General features: G+C 47.6%; 1 protein-coding gene across 1 annotated transcript in view; it reads right to left on the minus strand.

Moving 5' to 3' along the window:
* The window catches only part of PDS5B (PDS5 cohesin associated factor B), a 252523-nt gene that overhangs the window by 194315 nt on the left and 38781 nt on the right, over nt 1-19427 (minus strand). The window contains exons 2-3 of the mRNA XM_065403763.1: nt 18322-18448; nt 4121-4324 (exon numbers count right to left, since the gene is read on the minus strand). Coding sequence (XP_065259835.1) covers nt 4121-4324; nt 18322-18429 — 312 coding nt within the window. The 5' untranslated portion in view covers nt 18430-18448. The remainder of the gene's footprint in view (nt 1-4120; nt 4325-18321; nt 18449-19427) is intronic.

A 19427-nucleotide genomic window follows, 5' to 3' on the forward strand; every position in this document is an offset into this window, starting at 1 on the left:
TAATGGAAAGTGTCAGACAACTTTAACAGGTGGACTACTGACTCCACCTATACCAAGGAATAGGATAGAAAATATTGATTTACATAATGGCATTATAATTCCAATTATATGCCCTAACTGTGCTCATATATTTTAAAGGCCAGAAAGAATAATAGGATTTTAATGCCAGAAGGCACAACTATTAACATTTAAGTCTGATTTTCTTATCTCAAAACACAGAATTTCACCAAGTGATTCTTGTATTGAACCCATAACTTCTGGTTGAGCTAGAACATATCTGTCAGAAAGACATTGAATTTGGATTTAATTTGGGGCCAGTCATGTTCTCAAAAAAAGATATAGCAGAAACAGAGTTTCTGAGATGGGTGACAAAAGTTAGATTGGAGACCTAGATTTTAATTTTCGTTGCCCAACGCGAGACAGCTTAAAATGGCCTAGTTTTTACAGTGCAGGGATCACTCCTCAGATGAATCTCCCCCTTCCTCAAGAGAAGTTGTGCACAACCTTCTAATTGCAGGATATTCTATGTGGATCCTAAGGACAACACTGTATTAATTGCACTATCAGATTCTTTCATGGGAGACTCAAGGCAACAGGGCAACAAACCTTTGAGTGGGCCTTAGAGGCTGAAGCCCAACCTAAATTTCAGGCTAAATCAATGTATGCTTGATTAAAAAGCCAGAAAGATTTAGAAGGAAAATTATCGTCATTCTTTGTATCAAAAAGTCTTTAGTCCTGCAACCAAGACACATGTGAACTCATTTCATGAATATAAACTGTCTCAGTGTGACACACTATACCCTATATTTACTATTTTTACAAGGCTACAATAAATTTTGTACAAAGTATGCCTTGTGAGATACCATATGAAAACTCAATCTACTGAACATTACTGTCCTGGTAAAATGTGTATATCAACATTGCATATAAAGTTATAAGATTCTACATGCTCCAAGTTTAAGAAAATCAGGCACAAACTAGTTTTTCAGAGACAGACACATGGGTGCCTCAGCCAGGTATCAGCATAATCAGATGAACTATTACAGACTATCACCTAGGTAAGTGACCATTCTTTGTCAAGAAGAAGGGTGTGAACGAGAACTTTACATATTGACAGTGGAACAGCTGGGAGTTTGTGTGTAAACAGATTGGTTGTTGCCTGAACCTCAGCTGGAGATAATCCTCAAAGAGGGGAGAAGAGCATAAGAAGGAGAAACAAACAGTGGCCTCCAAATCACCTAGGCTCCTCCCCGCCCCGTCTCTACTCATGGCAGCTACAATGCTTGAAAGACAAAGGAAGCAACATTGAATTGGGGGAGGGGTCCTGGCTGGGAGCCTTTTCAGTCACTACAGATTGCTGTAAGCATATTGTGAGATAAAATCTTTGCTTTGAATCCATTTAGCTTGCTAAGGTAGGTATTACTTTGCATATTATCATTTATTTGCTTCTTAACCAATTCTGCCTTTATGCCTCATTACTTGTAATCACTTAAAAACTATCTTTCTGTAGTTAAAAAACTTGTTTTATCTAAACTCATTTGTTTGGGTTGAAGTGTTGGGGAACCTCCACTTGAAATAACAGTTTGTGCATATCCTATAATAGGGAGTTTGTGCATATCTAGATAATACTTAGTCCTGCCATGAGTGCAGGGGACTGGACTAGATGACCTCTCAAGATCCCTTCCAGTACTATGATTCTACGATTTTCCACTGGTGAAATGAGAGACTTTATATGAGCTCATATTGTCCAGGAGAGAGCTGGGAAGTACAAGATGCACATTTCTAGGAGAAGTTCTGGTACTGGGAAGTTGTTGGTGTTGCCCTGTATATAAATCATGAGTGGCTGGCCAGAGCATTCATGTAATTCAGTTGGGAGGGATTTTGCATGCTAGGAGTAGTAGTTCTCACAGCAAAGCAAAGCAGTGTAAAAGGCACCCCAGGATTGGTGAATTGAGGGGACAGCTGTTCAACAGCTCAGATTGTACCCTGTGTAATGTCATACTCAGTCTGCTGCACTACTATTTTACAAGAAAGTGATACCACTATCTGCCCTTTCTTTTTTCATGTCTTTGATGCACTTACAAATTTATCTCTGAAAGGCACAATTCTGAAATCTGCAGACAAAAAAAGACTAGAGAAGTGAAAGCCAAGAGCAGGAGACAATGAACAAAAAGACACCACTATTTTTTAAATATTAATTTTCACTGCTGCCTATTTAAAAAAAAAAAAAAAAAAAGACCAACCCATCAGTCAAGATTCAGACAGGGTAGTGAAAAGCTGCTTGTTTGAGGGGTAGGAGAAGGAGAGAGAAGGTAGGACTGGTGTTCAGTGTTCCCTATATTTTTGTACGTGCATGTGCGGAAAGAATTTTGTTATGTGCACCACTATGGAGGTGATGTGTGGCCGAGGGGTTCGGAGTGTGGGAGGGGGCTCAGGGCTCTGGCTGGGGGTGTGGGTTCTGGGGTGGGGCCGGGGATGAGGGGCTTGGAGTGCGGGAGGAGGCTCAGGGCTGGGGCAGGGAGAGAAGGCTCCTTCCAGCCCTCCCTCTCTCTCCGCAGCATCTTGGGGACGGGCCGTGGGAGAGGCACCTCTTCCTGGCCACCTCTCCCCCCTGCGCCATAGGAGGGGCACCTCTTCCCAGCTGCCTCTCCCCACCTGCATGGCCCTTGATAGCTTGCTGCGCAGCTTAGAAGGAATTTAGCTGGTATTGATTCCCCCCCCATTACTAAAAGAGTAAAGCCATCTAAAAACTGCCATAATAGGAAAGTTTCTGTAACAAAAAGATGACTTTGCAGCTGCTTAAACTGTCATTTCCCAATCAACCATCTCCATCTAGTTGGGCTATGGGTATTTCACATAATGTACAGTAAGGTCACTCTTAAAACTTTGCAACTTTCAAATTCTCAGTAGAAATGATCACTCTCTCAGTTGGGTGGAGAGTAACACCATAATTTGAACTATTTTCAAACATATCTTTCTTCAATAAAATTCTCTCTGCCCTCCAAGGGCATTTCTACACTACACACGAAACTTGGTCTCTGACTCTGGTTTGAGCCCAAGCCTCCCCATCAGTCCAACTCAGTCAGCAAACGCTCAGGACCCAGGCCCTAGAACCTAGATAGAGGAGTGGATCAGAGTCAGAGTCCCGCTGCGGCTCAGGTCCAAGCCCTGTCACTTTTCAGTGTGGACACATTTCAAGTAATGGACTAGAGTCAGAAGGTCTGCGTAGTGCAGTGTAGACATGTTAGTACAGCTGAGACCTAGGTCCAGCAACTGTAAACTCAGGTTTACAATGCAGCGGGGAACACAAGTGCAGGCTTGGAAACACCAAGTCAACAAGCATGGGTCCCACAGATCCCAAGAGAAATACCCGAAAATGCTAACTGAAAGCACTAGTGATCACTACCTTAAAAGTGCTGGCAGAGGGGATTTTGCTGCTCTCTCACAGAAGGATCCTGTGGAAGCTATAGACCTGCCAACACTACTAAAAGGACAGCAGAGTAGATATTCTAGTTAATTTCATATTGAAAACAGATATAAAAGTTAATTCCAAAAGCCTTTAAATATTATATATGGAAACAGAGACTGCCTGAGATATAAAGTGGGTGAGGTATTATCTTTTATTGAACCAACTTCTGCTGGTGGAAGATACAACCTTTCAAGATACACAGAGACTCAGCAGTTCGAAATCTTATAACTTCCACTAACAGAAGTGGGTTCAATAGAAAATATTACTTTACCTATCTTGCCTCTTTCATAGATTGGGACCACAGTTGCAACAGTTATGCTTCTCACCAGTTATATTTGTTACGTCTACAAGATAACTGAGTTAGAAGATTTAATTACAACACTGTTATCTCCCAACTTTTATAGCAGTTAAAATTTGCAGTGCAGACAGAACCTGTGTCCCCATAACCAGGTTAAACCCTTGGATTTCTCAAGTAACTTATTGTATAAATCAAAATAAATAACTAGTAACCTGGTGGAACCAGTAGTAGATAAAATCATTTTGCTTGGGATGCAATGGGCGAAATATATTCGTTCTGCCCTTACTCCCCCACCACCTTTTTTTTTTTTTCCCCTTCATATATTTTCTGCATGCGTGCTTATTTCAACTTACTTTCAGTTTATCTGGTGAGGTGTATGGAGCTTCAGGAGCATAAATTCTGAAAATATCAGCAAGGCAACATGCTACCAGCAAGCGCACATCTTTATCAGGGTGTTTGAGAAAAAAATCTGAAGCAAGATGTAATGCAAGATTTAGATACAGCTCCTTTTCTTCTTCCGAGTCCTGATCCATATCCATGAATGTTTTCACAACCATCTATAAAAAAATTAGATCAACATATAAGTGAAACTCTCTATGTAAACAGGTCTTCGTTCAAAATAAGACAAGAGCTCATGGAATTCTACCCTTTCTGCACCCTCCCAACACTCAGCTTTTGCACAGTTGCTGAAAGCCACAAAGTAACATTTAATATACCTTTAAAGCAGCAGTTCTCAAACTGTGGGTCTGGATCCCAAAGTGAGTCTGAATCCTATTTTAATGGGGTTGCCAGAGCTGGCTTTAGACTTGCTGGGGCCTGAGGCCGAAGCTAAAGCCCAAGCCCCACTGCTTGGGGCTGAAGCCCAAGCTCCACTGCCCAGGGCCCTGGGCTTCGGCCTTGCTCCCCACCCCCACCCGGGGCGGTGGGGCTTGAGCTTTGGCCTTCCACCGGGCAGTGGCACTTGGGAGGGCTCAGTCTTCAGTCCCCCCTCTGGGGGTTGGGTAGTAATTTGTTGTCGTCAGAAGGGGGGCATGGTGCAATTGTCTAAAAAGACAATTTACTGATTCGACTGAGATAAGAGGTGTTTACCTTTGCATTAGCCATGCACAAGTAAACCCAGAAAGCAAAAGCAGTCAACTTTTATTAGGAAGCTTAAATTTCTGCTTAAAACATTTAGAGTGACACAGACAAAGCTGACAAACCCCAATCTGAATCCCCTCCCCCCTTTATTTTCCTTTTGATATTTTAAGTTTCTGTCCTCTAAAACAAAGGCTGAAACAAGCTTCTCACCAGGACAACCCACCAACCAAAGCAGAGTGCACTGGGTTTCAATGCAATCATACATTAACCCAGGACTTTGTGCAAATTAATACTATTTTTATTACAGTAGCACTAAGCGATCCCAATCAAAATCAGGGCCCAACTGGGCCAAGTCCTGTATAAACAGAGTAAAAATGGTGCCTGCCCTGAAGAGTTCACAGTCTAAATGGACAAGACAGACAAAGAAACTAAAAGCCCAGTAAAATATGTTGATGAAGACATTCAGCCACTAGTGCAATTTAAATAAAATTGCTTGTTTGAAGGGGATAAAAATATGTATTATGTTTGGCCCTTTGATTATTTAGAATGAAATTCCAATACCCACTTTCCATACGATGCAATTTATTTTATGGGCTATTTTTAAATTGAAGAATCTAAGTAATTATATATGAATTTCTTATTTGAATCCCAGAGATGTAACTATTTTAATTAGTGCAACTGCCATTCGATGCAGCAAAATGGCAAATAAAGCTCGATCCTTCACCCATTGAAGTTAGTGGCAAAATTCCCATTGATTTTAGTGCTACAAAATTAAGGCTTTAAGAGAGAGAAGATTACTTGTTAAGTGGCTCACTTTGCACTTCCTGATAAAATACTTCAAAACAACTATGGTATTTTATCATCATAATATTTTTAGACATGGCGAAATCAGAAGTCTCTTCTGGCTGGCCAGATACCAAACCAACCTGATTTATGGCAATTCTCCTGCATGTTTGAAGGACCTACAGAGATGCTCAACTTCAAGCCACATTAGAAACAAAAGATTAGAAACACACAGCAGCAGAGCACTCCTGCTCCTCCGCACTTAATCATGCAGCAGCCAAGCAGTCAGGTGCAGCGCCTCCAGGTTCCGATGCAGAAGACTGCCATAGTTTTGGGACAGCAGATCCGGCCTGAGTGGTAGCTGCACTGGAGCAGCCACTTGAGAGGTTCAGAAGCATACAGAACCAGTGCTGGCGCAGCCAAGCCATTGCTACGAGGATCACCTTCACCCTGTCCTGCTTGATCTTCATGAGGACCCTGTGAATCAACGGCACTGGGAGGGAAGGCATACAGCAGAGCCCCAGACCACAGGAGCATAAAAGCGTCCAACAGGGAGCCCCTGTCGATCCCCCAAATCAAGCAGAAAACAGGGCATTTCCTGTTCTGACTGGACGCGAACAGGTCCACCTGGGGAGTCTCCCACCTCTGGAGGAAGAAGGTGACCACTTCCGGATGGAGAGACCATTCGTGGTGAGACAAGATGGTCCTGCTGAGGTGATCTGCCAAAGCGTTCCTGGCCCAGGGGAGGTGCCTGGCTAAGAGACGGATGTCATGTTGGAAAACGAAGTCCCAGAGTCTGAGGGCTTCGTAACAAAGGGCAGACAATCTGGCTCTGCCCTGCTTATTGATATAGAACATAGCCGCTGTAGTGTCCGTCAGTACCTGGACAACCCTCCTTTTTATGTGAGGTAGGAAGGCTTGGCAAGCCAGGCAAACCATTCTGAGCTCCCCGACGACCTGTAGGGAGCGATCGTGACTCGACCAATGACCTTGCGTGCTGAGATCACCAAGGTGGGCTCCCCACCCTAGGTCCGAGGCATCGGAGATGAGGGTCACCGACGGGGATGGAGCCGCGAAGGGAACTCCCTTCAACACCAATGCAGGACTCTGCCACCAGGTGAGTGACAACAGTACATGGTTCGAGACCCTGACCACCCGGTCCAATCTGCATCTGTTGGGGACATAGACCAGCCAGACCTGCAGGGGCCCGATGCAGAGCCACGCATGCCGGACCACATAAGTACAGGCCGCCATGTGGCCCAATAATTGCAGACATGTGTGAGCAGTAAGAGGGTGGGCTCGCATGCACAAGATGAAGTCTGCCATGACTTGGAACCAAGCCTCGGGGAAGAAGGCTCTGGCTTGAGCAGAGTCGATGACTGCTCCAATGAACTCTATGCATTGTACCGGAATTAAGGTCAACTCTCTCATTTATTAACAGCCCCAGGTCGTGACAGGTGGAACAAACCAGATCGAGATGCTGCTGCAGCTGATCCCGAGACTGGCCCTTTATTAGCCACTGTGACAAAGTGGGGGATTTTCTTGTGTTTTCCTTGGTTTTCCAATGGTTTGCATGCAGAGGGAGTGGGACTCAGTGTCCCTGGGTGTTACTGGTTTAACGAGGTGAAAGGAGAGGGAGTTTGTTGTTACAGAGGACCGGAGAGGGAACTTGGGACCCCAGCCAATGGCCTGGAGGATGGACACCCCAGCGACTGGTGACCTGACAACCCAAGGACCCAGCTCAGGAGTCACAGCCGGTTCTGGCCAGAGGGAGTACAATGGGCTGTAAAGAGAGGACCCCATGACCTAACCAGCCGGTTCCAGCCAGAGGGGACCAGAGGACAGAAGCAAGGAGAGGAGGCCCGGCAACCCAGTTTATGATCCTGTTTCCCTGGAGAGAAGACAATGGACAGAGGCAGGGCTTGAGGCCGGTGATATCAGATGCCCAGCTGGGAAGCAGGGGGACTCTGGGCTGGAGAGAGAGAGAGCAGCAGAGCCCACCTGGATGCTGGGAGACTTGGATGTGCTGTGCTGAGGGAGGCCAGGCCTGAGGCCCTGAGAGTTTCTTGTGCTGTGTTCAACGCTCAATAAACCCTCCTGTTTTATGCTGGCTGAGAGTCACTCCAGTCTAGAGAACAGGGTTGCATCATCCCCTTCAGGAGGTGGAGGCCCCAGGGGTCCAGAGCGAGTGGACTCCCTGAGGGGGCCCACGGCGAGAGACAGACGTGCTAAGGCTCAGAGAGGTGCGGCTCCAGAAGGTGGAGGGGCTTAACCCCGAGAGAGAGTGGACCCCCAAGAAGGGCTGTCTCACTGAAAGGGGCACCCCCCGACGGATCGCACGGGGCCAAGAGTGGGCACGATCTGTGAGTCCGTGACAGCCAGTCGTCAAGGTCTGGGTAAATCTGAACACCCTGGCACCTCAGGTAAGCAGCCCCTTGTGCTATGCACTTTGTGAACATTCTTGGGGATGACGCGAGACCGAATGGCATTGACGTGAACTGGAAATGGCGCTGGCCCAGCATAAAACAAAGGAAGCGCCTGTGCTCTGCAAAAATGGAAATGTGTCTTTCAAGTGGAAGGCAGCGTACAGTCTCTCGGATCCAGGGAGGGAATGATGGGAGGTAAGGGAGACCATGTGAAACTTCAACTACTTGAGAGATTTATTGAAGCGACGCATGTCCAAAATGGGTCTGAGGCCCCCTTTTGCTTTTGGGATTAGGAAGTAGCGGGAGTAGAAACCCTTTCCTTTCACATCCCAAGGGACCTCCTCCACCGCCCCCAGGTGCAGAAGGTTTTCTGCCTCTTAGACGAGGAATTGCTCGTGAGAAGGGTCTCTGAAAAGGGATGGGGAAGAAGGGTGGGACAGAGGGTCGGCCACAAATAGCCAGGTGTAACCTGAGGATATTACTTCGAGCACCCAATGGTCCAAAGTTAGTCAAGACCAGGCCAATAGGAAGAGGCGGTCCAGGAAAGAGGGGAAGGGTGGATCCTGGGAAGTGACTGGGGCGTCATCCTCAAGCGCACCCTCAAAATGTCTGCTTCTGGTCTCCTTGGTTCCTGGAAAGGCCAGGCTGAGCAGACGAACAGGAAGATGACAGGTGTCACCGCTTAGGATAGAAACAAGGGGTCTTTCTCCTGTAGGTGCTCAGCCAAAGAGTCCCCCAGGACCCAGACTGTGGAGGCGGAGGGCGGAACGGCTTCCTGGCCTATTGAGGAGTATGGAGGCCCAAGGAGCAGAGAGTGGCACGGGAGTCTTTAAGGCTGTGGACTCTCAAGTCCATGAGTTCAGAGAAGAGCCCCACCCCCTCAAATGGGAGGTCCTGAATAGTGGACTTCATTTCCTGGGACAACCCAGAGGACTGCAACCAGGAGCTGTGTCTCATGGCCACCGCAGAGGCAACCACAGTAGCCGCTGAGTCAGTAGTGTCCCAGGCCATCTGGAGGGCCCCCCTTGCCACAACTCTGCCTTCGTTGATTAGAGCAGCGAACTCCTGGGCCGCTCCTGAATTTAAGGGAGTCCGGCAGGTTAAAATTGTACCTGCCTAACAGGGCCTGGTGGTTAGACACCCGAAATTGCAGGCTGGCCGTCGAATAAATCATCCTGCCAAATAAGTCCAGTCTCTTGGCATCTTTGTTTTTCAGCGTGCCATTGACTTGGCCCTGCCTGTCCCTTTCATTAACAGCGGACACGACCAGTGATGCCGCTGGAGAGTGTGCATACAGCTATCCAAACCCTTTTACAGGGACATAGTACTTCTTTTCTGACATCTTAGACGTAGGTGGAATGGAAGAGAGGGTCTATCACAGCGATTTGGCAATCTTAAGGAACCCTGAGTGGACAGATAGTGCGACCCGGGCTGGGGTGGAGGAGGATATAACATTAAAGAGGTCATCAATCTCCTCTGCGACCTCAATTTTTAAGTTCAAGTTGGTAGCCACCCTTTTAAGGAGAGCCTGGTGTTCCTTGAAGTCGTCAGGGGGACTGCCCGTGTGGGAGGGACCTGCCATTGCTTTGTCTGGAGCTGATGACGATGATTGCCCCGCCGGGGAGGGCCAGGTTCCCCTTCCTTCTCCAGGGACGGCTCCTTGGGTGCTCGAGTCCAAGGCGCTGCCCCCGCGTCTGATTCGGTACCATGTTCCGACTCTGGTGCCAGCAATGCCAAGAGCAGTTTGTCTGAGGCAGCCAGGGAGGACTGGTGGGAATATGGGACTGGCATTACAGGCACACCCCACAAGTTCCAGTATGGCCATTGAGCAGGCCACTGTCCCTGCTGCCATGCCAAAGTTGCAGATACCGCATGGATTTCGCAGGTCCCAATCCAACTCCAACCATTGCCCTTCCAGCATCCAGGGCAGAGCCATCAAGGCCTGAGTTTGCCGACTGACCCTGGTCAGCAACCAGCGAGGATCAGTGCCTGCCCAACGAGCGGTACCAGGGAGATGGAGACCGGTGCCACGGCAGGGAGCGATCCTGCCCAGGTGGGGACCAACGTCTGGGAGACGGTCTGAGCAAAGGTGACCTAGGCCGTGACAATCTTTGGCAGGAAGCTTGCCAGTACTGGTGGCATGGGGACCGGTGCCTCGACTCCAGTGTCCCATGTCTCGTAGGGGAAGAGCGCAGTGTCAGGAACTTGAGTCTTCTGACCGGAGATGCAGTGTCGGGGTCCTAGGCCACAGAGATGGGGATCTGCGCCTGCGGTCCAGTGACCGAGGATGCTCCATTGCCTTATGGGGCAGTCCCATGATCGGCTTGCCCTTAGGTGTTGGGGCCTTAGCCAAGTCTGGACCCTGGTGCAGTATCTGCAGTGCGGTTGGCCTGCTTTTTCTTTGGTCGACGGGCAACTTCTGGCAATGAGGGCCCTAAGAGAAGCCGGGCTCCCCTGCCCCTCTCAGGAATCATAGAGAGGAGGCTGCAGTTCCTCTGCAGGGCATGACGACAGGTAGAGACACCGCCAGATGAGGGCAGCGCCTGGCAAGAGCTAATTCCCAGAGCCACCAGGAAGCAGCACCACGTGCCGTGAGTGGACCCCATGACACTGCCCTTAAAGCTGCAAGATGGCTAATAATATATGGAGATATACCTATCTCATAGAACTGGAAGAGACCCTGAAAGGTCATTGAGTCCAGCCGCCTACCTTCACTAGCAGGACCAAGTTCTGATTTTGCCCCAGATCCCTAAGTGGCCCCCTCAAGGACTGAACTCTCAACCCTGGGTTTAGCAGGCCAATGCTCAAACCACTGAGCTATCCCTCCCCCATGGCTGAAGACACTCTGTTTGGATCCTAATTTTTTCCTAATGTTATACTGCACTAAGATTCTTGGATACAGGAGACTCCAAACAACTTTGACTGTATCAAGTCATCTTGAATACTGAAGGATACATTAGATGTATACAGTACACCCATGCTAGAATGCCTTTCACAATAATGAACCGTGGGCTGTAACAAACCCTGGGGGCTGGCGGAGCTGTCACACACACAGGGCCGGCTCCAGGGTTTTTGCCGTCCCAAGCAGCGCAAAAAAAAAAAAAAAAAAAAGCCGCAATCGCGATCTGCGGCGGCAAGTCCTTCACTCCGAGCAGGAGTGAGGGACCGTCCGCCGAATAGCTGGACGTGCCGTACCTCTCCGGAGTGGCCGCCCCAAGCACCTGCTTGGCAAGCTGGTGCTTGGAGCTGGCCCTGCACACACACACCCCAAAACCCCTCCGCAGGTCTCTTTTTGCTATAACAAACCCCTGGCTATAACAAATAAATGGCTTGGATCCAGAGGGGTTTGTTATAGTGAGGGTAAACTGTACTTTTAAAGAATAAAGGAAAACTCTTCCCAACTCATGAAAGAATCTGAACGATCCTATGTATGGATGTGCATATCAAGAAAAATGTTAGAAAAACAGGAACTGAACTAAATGCTCCCTATTTGGAACCTGAAAAGGGACTACCCATTACTCAGGCTCCTGATCTCGAAAATCTGATACCTGTCAGCAGTCTATAAAAATTCAGCTGCAATATAGAAGCATGTACCTGTCTGCCATAAGATTTACTTTGTGGCAAAGTCTCTTGAGAACCTTTGCTAACAGCAGATCTCCATCAAAAGGCATTCTAATGAAATGAGTTTTCAATACCATATTTTCCTTCTATAGATTGGACTAACTTGTTTTTTGGATGTCACTTGCCATCATACCTCCAAGACACTAACAAAGAACTCAAGGTGAGGTCAGCTAACCATTCTGCTGCCTTAGTCAAAGCAAATGTTTTATTTAAAACAAATGTATAGGAATTCGCCCTTAACTCTTGCAGCTACAAAAATAACTGGAAATCAATCCAGCATACATTGGTACCTGCACCCCAGTTTCTACTATCTCCAATGCCTGGCTTAAGGGCAACATCTGCTACTGACATATCTTTAACGCTTGGAGTAACCTCGAACTGGAATGACATTTTCCTTCCCATGTTAGAACAAATATTTCAGTAGCATTTCTAATTTTAAAAATCAAGAGCATTATTACAACTTATCAGAGTTGTAGCCACCCAAGAAACTGTTGCCCATATGGTTTATGTGACACAAGTTTAAACATCTTAGAAACATCTGGTTGAGATTTTCAGCACAATCTAGAGTTTTTGTTAACAAAATTTTAATGGAAACCATTTCTAAATCCCCTGTACTTCTTCAAAAATTTCAACTATCTTTATCTAGGAACTCCTGATGCTGATCCACCAACTTTGTCGTATCATTTTGGGCAGGAAAAACTTTCTGGAGCTTTGCACTTAGAAAAGAATTACATCCCCATATGTTTTCCCTAGTTCCATAATATCTACTCATCGTGTTCAGAAAGGTTTTCATATCCAAACGTCAAATGGTCCAATTTAAACATCATGTTATTCAAGACTTTAACCTTAACTCATAATTCTCACATTGCAGCCTGGTACAAACAGAAGTACTTATAGGAAGTAATTGTCTCTTAGGCCTGGTCTACACTAGCAGTTTATGTCGAATTTAGCGCCGTTACATCGAATTAACCCTGCACCCGTCCACACCACGAAGCTATTTAGTTCGACATAGAGCTCTCTTAAATTCGACTTCTGTACTCCTCCCCAACGAGAGGAGTAGCGCTAAATTCGACATGGCAATATCGAATTAGGCTAGGTGTGGATGGAAATCGACAGTAATAGCTCCGGGAGCTATCCCACAGTGCACCACTCTGTTGACGCTCTGGACAGCAGTTCGAGCTCGGATGCTCTGACCAGCCACACAGGAAAAGCCCCGGGAAAATTTGAATTCCTTTTCCTGTCTGGGCAGTTTGAATCTCATTTCCTGTTTGGACAGCGTGGCGAGCTCAGCAGCACTGGCAACGATGCAGAGCTCTCCAGCAGAGATGGCCGTGCAATCCCAGAATAGAAAGAGGGCCCCAGCATGGACTGATCGGGAAGTCTTGGATCTCATCGCTGTGTGGGGCGATGAGTCCGTGCTTTCCGAGCTGCACTCTAAAAGAAGGAATGCAAAGATCTACGAGAAGATCTCTAAAGCCATGGCAGAGAGAGGATACAGCCGGGATACAACGCAGTGCCGCGTGAAAATCAAGGAGCTGAGACAAGGCTACCAAAAAACCAAAGAGGCAAACGGACGCTCCGGATCCCAGCCTCACACATCCCGTTTCTACGAGGCACTGCATTCCATCCTAGATGCGGCCGCCACCACTACCCCACCACTGACCGTGGACTCTGAGGATGGGATATTGTCCACGGCCGGTTCCTCGTCGGAAATGTTAGCGGACGGGGAAGATGAGGAAGGAGATGAGGAGGACGAGGCAGTCGACAGCGCTTGCACCGCTGATTTCCCCGACAGCCAGGAGCTCTTCATCACCCTTACCGAGATCCCCTACCAACCGTCCCCATCCGTTACCCCGGACACCGAATCAGGGGAAGGATCAAGCAGTAAGTGCTTTAAACATATAAACTTATTTATAACACAACAGGAATATTTATAATATCAACAATTGGTTGTTCATGATTTCTTTGCCTTAGGCAACTATTTAGTCCCAACTATGTAAAAAAAAATCAAATAATTTCCGGATTTTCACGATTAGGCAACCACAGGACCCTCCACTCTGTAGTCCCTTCCACTACAGCTACACCAAAATACGGTCTATATGTCCGGGAATTGACACAAAATCCTCATGGGAGATCTCAGCATAGCTCTCCTGGAGGTAGTGCTCAAGCCTGTGCATCAGGTTCCTTGGCAGGGCGATCTTGTTAGGGCCACCGTGGTACGACACGTTCCCACGCCATGACTCTATCAAGTAGTCTGGGATCATAGCACGGCAGAGCATGGCGGCATACGGCCCTGGTTTCTGCATGCTCTCCCGAAGCATCCGTTCCCTGTCGCTCTCCGAGATCCTCATCAGCGTGATGTCGCACATGACGCCCTGCTTTGAATTAGGGAGGGGAATGTTAGTATTGGGACTGCTTTACAGCCACGCGGTGGAGGCGGCAGAGGGGCAGCATACAGGGATCTTTCCCTGGGACAGCCGCGAGGTGGTGGGACAGGGGCAGAGCTCATGCTTCCCTGATTGCTGCCAGCAGAGACTGGCATTGCTTTCAATGCGAAAGGAGCCCAGTGCTACTATTAAAGTTTAAAGCTGCCACAAGTCTACGGCTTACCAGGTTTGCCTGCTACAAAAGTTCAGGTGTCCTGCCCCGCTTCTCAGATCGCAACTGCAAGACCCCAGGCACTGAAGGCGAGGGCCGAAAATTCGACCTTGTCCTGAGTGCGCATGTGAGAGGTGCAGTGCATGGTCTTGTTCACAGAGAAAGACTATGTTCTTTGTTCACAACTTCATTTATCTGTCTCAGGAATTCACTCCCTTTTTCCCATTCCCACAGACACATCTGCGACTGTCTCCCAACCCAGCCTGGCATCACACTCCCAGAGGCTAGCGCAGATTAGGAGGAGGAAGAAGAAGACGCGTGAGGACATGTTCTCAGAACTAATGGACTGCTCAAGAGCCCAGGCAGCCCAGCAGACACAGTGGAGGGAGAACTTGTCCCAAATGCACCGAGCAATCATGGAACGGGAGGAGAGGTGGCGTCAGGAAGACCAGCAGGCGACTCAAACGCTGCTTGGACTAATGAGGGAGCAAACGGACACGCTCCGGTGCCTTGTGGATGTTCTGCAAGACCCGAGGCAGGAGGACAGAGCCCCGCTGCAGTCTCTCTCTAACCGCCCTCCCCCGCCACAAAGTCCCACACCCCCCTCACCCAAAGTCCAAAGAAGGAGGGGCGGCAAGGGCCGTTAAAACTTTCATTCAACCCCTGCAGACTGCTGTAGCACTAGAAGGCTCTCGTTCCCCAAAGTTTGAAAAGTCCTTTCCTACCCACCTCACACAAGCCCCCGTCCGAGTTCCCCCCCCCCCCTTTTCATGTGCGGTTCATAATAAAATATTCGTTTCTGTTAAGTACTGTTTCCAAGATTTTCTGTTAGAGGAGAGTCTGTCTGAAGGGGGGGAAGGGGTTTGGTAATTGGACAGGACAGTCACCTTTAGCAGGGTACAGAGGCGGGGGCAGGTCCAGCATCAGGACACATACACAGTGCAGTCACCAGTTACCCTGGTCAGTCTGGGAGGTGGTTTTCATGTTCTGGGGGGCGGGGGGGTTGATCTGTGACTTTGTGGCGGGGGAGGGCAGTTAGAGATCTTATGCCGCGGTCCTTATCCTGGATCACAGAGCCACGCAGCAGGGGGTCTGTAACCCTCCGCCCCCTGCCAGAAAGTCACTTGGCCGACACATACACGCAGTCCCGCCCAGGACTGCTGGCAGGCTCCGTTGAAACAACCAGTCCACCACTGCGGAGCCTGTCATTCCCGGAGTTTAGAAGCATCATTTGCATCAGAACACTAAACCCGCCCCCCGCCACAGTCTGCGTCCCCGGTTTAAAACATTCCCGCGAAAACAGTAATAAAGACAACGTTGTTCATTAACAAAACGGAACAGATTTTATTTTTTGGGAAGGTGGTGAAGGGGGTATGTAACTTGGAAGGATAGTCAACAGTAACTGGGTAAAGAAACGGGGGCAGGTTCAGCATCTGTGTCCACAAACTTAACAGTCACTGGATACCCTGCTCAGTCAGGAACCTAGCTTTCAAAGCCTCCCGGATGCACAGCGCGTCCCGCTGGGATCTTCTAATCGCCCGGCTGTCTGGCTGGGCGTAATCAGCAGCCAGGCTATTTGCCTCAACCTCCCACCCCGCCATAAAGGTCTCCCCCTTGCTCTCACACAGATTGTGGAGCACACAGCAAGCAGCTATCACAATGGGGATATTGGTTTCGCTGAGATCACAGCGAGTGAGTAAGCTTCTCCATCTCCCCTTGAGACGGCCAAAGGCACACTCCACCACCATTCTGCACTTGTTCAAACGGTAGTTGAACAGTTCTTTTTCTGAGTCCAGGGCGCCAGTATAGGGCTTCATGAGCCAGGGCATTAGCGGGTATGCAGGGTCCCCGAGGATCACTGTAGGCATCTCCACATCCCCAAGACTTATTTTGTGGTCCGGGAAGTAAAGACCTTCCTGCAGCCGTCTAAACAGACCAGAGTTCCTGAAAACACGAGCGTCATGAACCTTGCCCGGACATCCGACGTTGATGTTTGTAAAACGTCCCCTGTGGTCCACCAGTGCTTGCAGCACCATTGAAAAGTAGCCCTTTCTGTTAATGTACTGGCTGGCCTGGTGGTCCGGTCCCAGGATAGGGATGTGAGTCCCATCTATAGCCCCACCGCAGTTTGGGAATCCCATCGCGGCAAAGCCATCTATGATGAGCTCCACGTTTCCCAGGGTCACTACCTTTGATAGCAGTACCTTGACGATTGCCTTGGCTACTTGCATGACAACAACCCCCACGGTAGACTTGCCCACACCAAAGTGGTTCGCGACTGACCGGTAGCTGTCCGGCGTTGCAAGCTTCCAGAGGGCTATGGCCACTCGCTTCTGGACAGTCAGGGCTGCTTGCATCCGGGTGTCCTTGCGCTTCAGGGCAGGGGACAGCAACTCACAAAGTTCGAGGAAAGTCCCCTTCCGCATGCGAAAGTTTTGCAGCCACTGGGATTCATCCCAGACCTGAAGCACTATGCGGTCCCACCAGTCCGTGCTTGTTTCCAGGGCCCAGAATCGCCGTTCCACAATATCCACAAGACCCATTGCCACCGTGATGTCCTGGGCGCAGGGTCTCGTGGTTTCTGACAGCTCTGTGCTACTCTCCGACTTCAGGCCCTCACGGTGGTGCCGTAGCCTCCTCTCCTGATTTCTCTGCATCTGCCTCTGGTAAAGGTGGATGAGAAGCTGCGAGGCGTTGAGATCGGCCACAACTGCAGCGATGTTCGCAGCGGGATCCATGCTCGCACTGCTGTGGTGTCCGCGCTGTCACTGATCAGAAAAGTGCAAGAACTGATTTCCCGCCGGCGCTTTCAGGGAGGGAGGGAGGGCGGGAGTGACGGACGGATGACGACAGGTACCCAAAAGCACCCTCGACACATTTTTTTACCCAGAAGGCATTTGGGGCTCGACCCAGAATTCCAATGGGCAGCGGGGACTGCGGGAACTGTGGGATAGCTGCCCACAGTGCACCGCTTCCAATGTCGACGCTTGCCCCGTTAGTGTGGGCTCACAAAGTCTCACAAAGTCGAATTACTGTCCTTAGTGTGGACACACACGTTCGACTTTGTAATATCGATTCCACATATTCGATTTAAGTGAAATCGAACTCCTCTTGTAGTGTAGACATACCCTTACTTGCAATCTGCTGTTCTCAGCCACATTAAGATAGTGCACTAGAATATAGCAACTAACAACTGGGATTAACCCTACAATATTTTCATTTTATATCAGACAGCCTCCTACTGTAAGGGCACCAATCAAGCTAATCAAAAGGGACATTTTATTTCTCTCTCTTTCCTAAGTCTAGATTTTATATGGAAATGAACCACAACACGACTGTTCTTCCACTAAAGAGAAAAACCAAAACAAAACAAAAAACCAGGAGAAAAGATAAGGTATCAAATACAAATTTTAATGCATTTCCATGCGCCGATCAAAAAATTTAACGTACTAGTTCTGGACTCGCTCTGCTCTATGTGACACCTCAGCACCACTATAGTGGAAATCTATCAACCACAGACTCCTAACAGAGCACAGAGAACCTACACGAGTAGGCAATTATTTTTAAAAAGCAATCACACCACTTTCCAGAATAAAGCAGCTGGCACCACCACCCTCCTGAGATATGTGAAAGCGATTCTGAAAGTGACAGAAAAAGATTTCATCCATACTTCTCCCATAAAGATCTCACACACTCACCCAGGGCAATTCTATTTAAGGAGATCCTGCCATATACATAGCCTTGTTTTTAAATAAGAAGAAATTTTAAATAGTACGTCATAGAAATCGTAATGTGTCATTTATTTCCACTATTCATTGCCACTTTGTACTTCCAATTTTATTCAAATATTTTTGGACGGACTAGTCTGAGGCAGCGGAAGAACACAAAAACAGAAAGCAGCCAATAGTTATTCTGAGAGTTAACACGAATAAAAAACCACAAATTTAATAGGTATAATATATATTATGCAAAGTCTCATTTCATATTGAAAGTAATTTCAAGATACCCCAAATGAACCTCCAAAACTTAGCAAGCTGTTTACTAACCTTTAACCGCCTCACCATCTCTTCTTTAGATATTTTATCAGAGATTTCTTTGACTCCTGGAGGATACGTAATTTTTCCATCATTGGCTCGTGTCTTTGAATGAGCCATGATTTCACTGTTTTAAAACCTGTAAAGAGAAAATCAAAATTAGTTAGTACTTTCACAAATCATTGTTTTTTAATCTATCTTTATATAACTTGCAATACAATAGACGGGGTGAATACATAAGCCATCTGCCCCACTGGGGTATTATTTTATAGGCAGTGAGATAAATATGAAGGGCCCTAAATTTACCCTTCAAATAAACACTTGCAAGTCCAACTGAAGCCAATAGGAGCGATACCCTTATTATTGAGAGTAAAGTTGGGTCTTGTTTGTCTTTCAGTAATCAACAGTGTGACTATACAGACCCTAAGGTTTCTTCTCACATAATGGCACCCTAAATAAAGGAACCAAGAGCAACTGTTTTCTTGAGATATTTTAAGCCACCAAGACATTCTAACTGAACAGGACCTCCAGAAGTAAAACAAACAGCAATATAACAATCCCTCATACTTAATTATAATTTGACCATTATACTTAAGATGCAGATAATGCTGCCTTTAGTTACCATGCTGACAACTTGATAAATCAAAACAATAACATGCTCCCTAGATCCTATGGGCTTCTAGGCTCTCACAGTAGAGCTCTCTTAAAAGGAACTAAAGAAACAGTTAGAAAAACAGAAGTAAACAAGTTAAAGATGTTGGGTAAAATTTTCCAAAGTGCTTAAGTGATTTAGGAGACTAACTCTCTTAGGTACTTTTTGAAAATTTTACTTTTAATTTGCCAGTGATGTGTAAGAAGCTCCTTTTCCCATCCTAGAAGAGATGTGGAAAAACTCTGAAATGTAGCAGGAGCATGGGTAGTAGCAACAGCAGGAGAAGGGAAGAGGACAGGCCTATTGGGAGATTTCTCCCATGCCCCTGCTCCAAACTTTGCGGCAACAGGCCCAAGGTTCCCATTTAGCCCCCAGGAACATGTTGACTAGAACACTCCAGCAGCACTTCCAGGGAACCACCTATAAGAAGCCCAGGGAAAACAGGAGAGAGGCTACACATCAACAG

The sequence above is a fragment of the Emys orbicularis genome, chromosome 1 (assembly GCF_028017835.1).
Source record: "Emys orbicularis isolate rEmyOrb1 chromosome 1, rEmyOrb1.hap1, whole genome shotgun sequence".
NCBI lineage: Eukaryota > Metazoa > Chordata > Testudines > Emydidae > Emys > Emys orbicularis.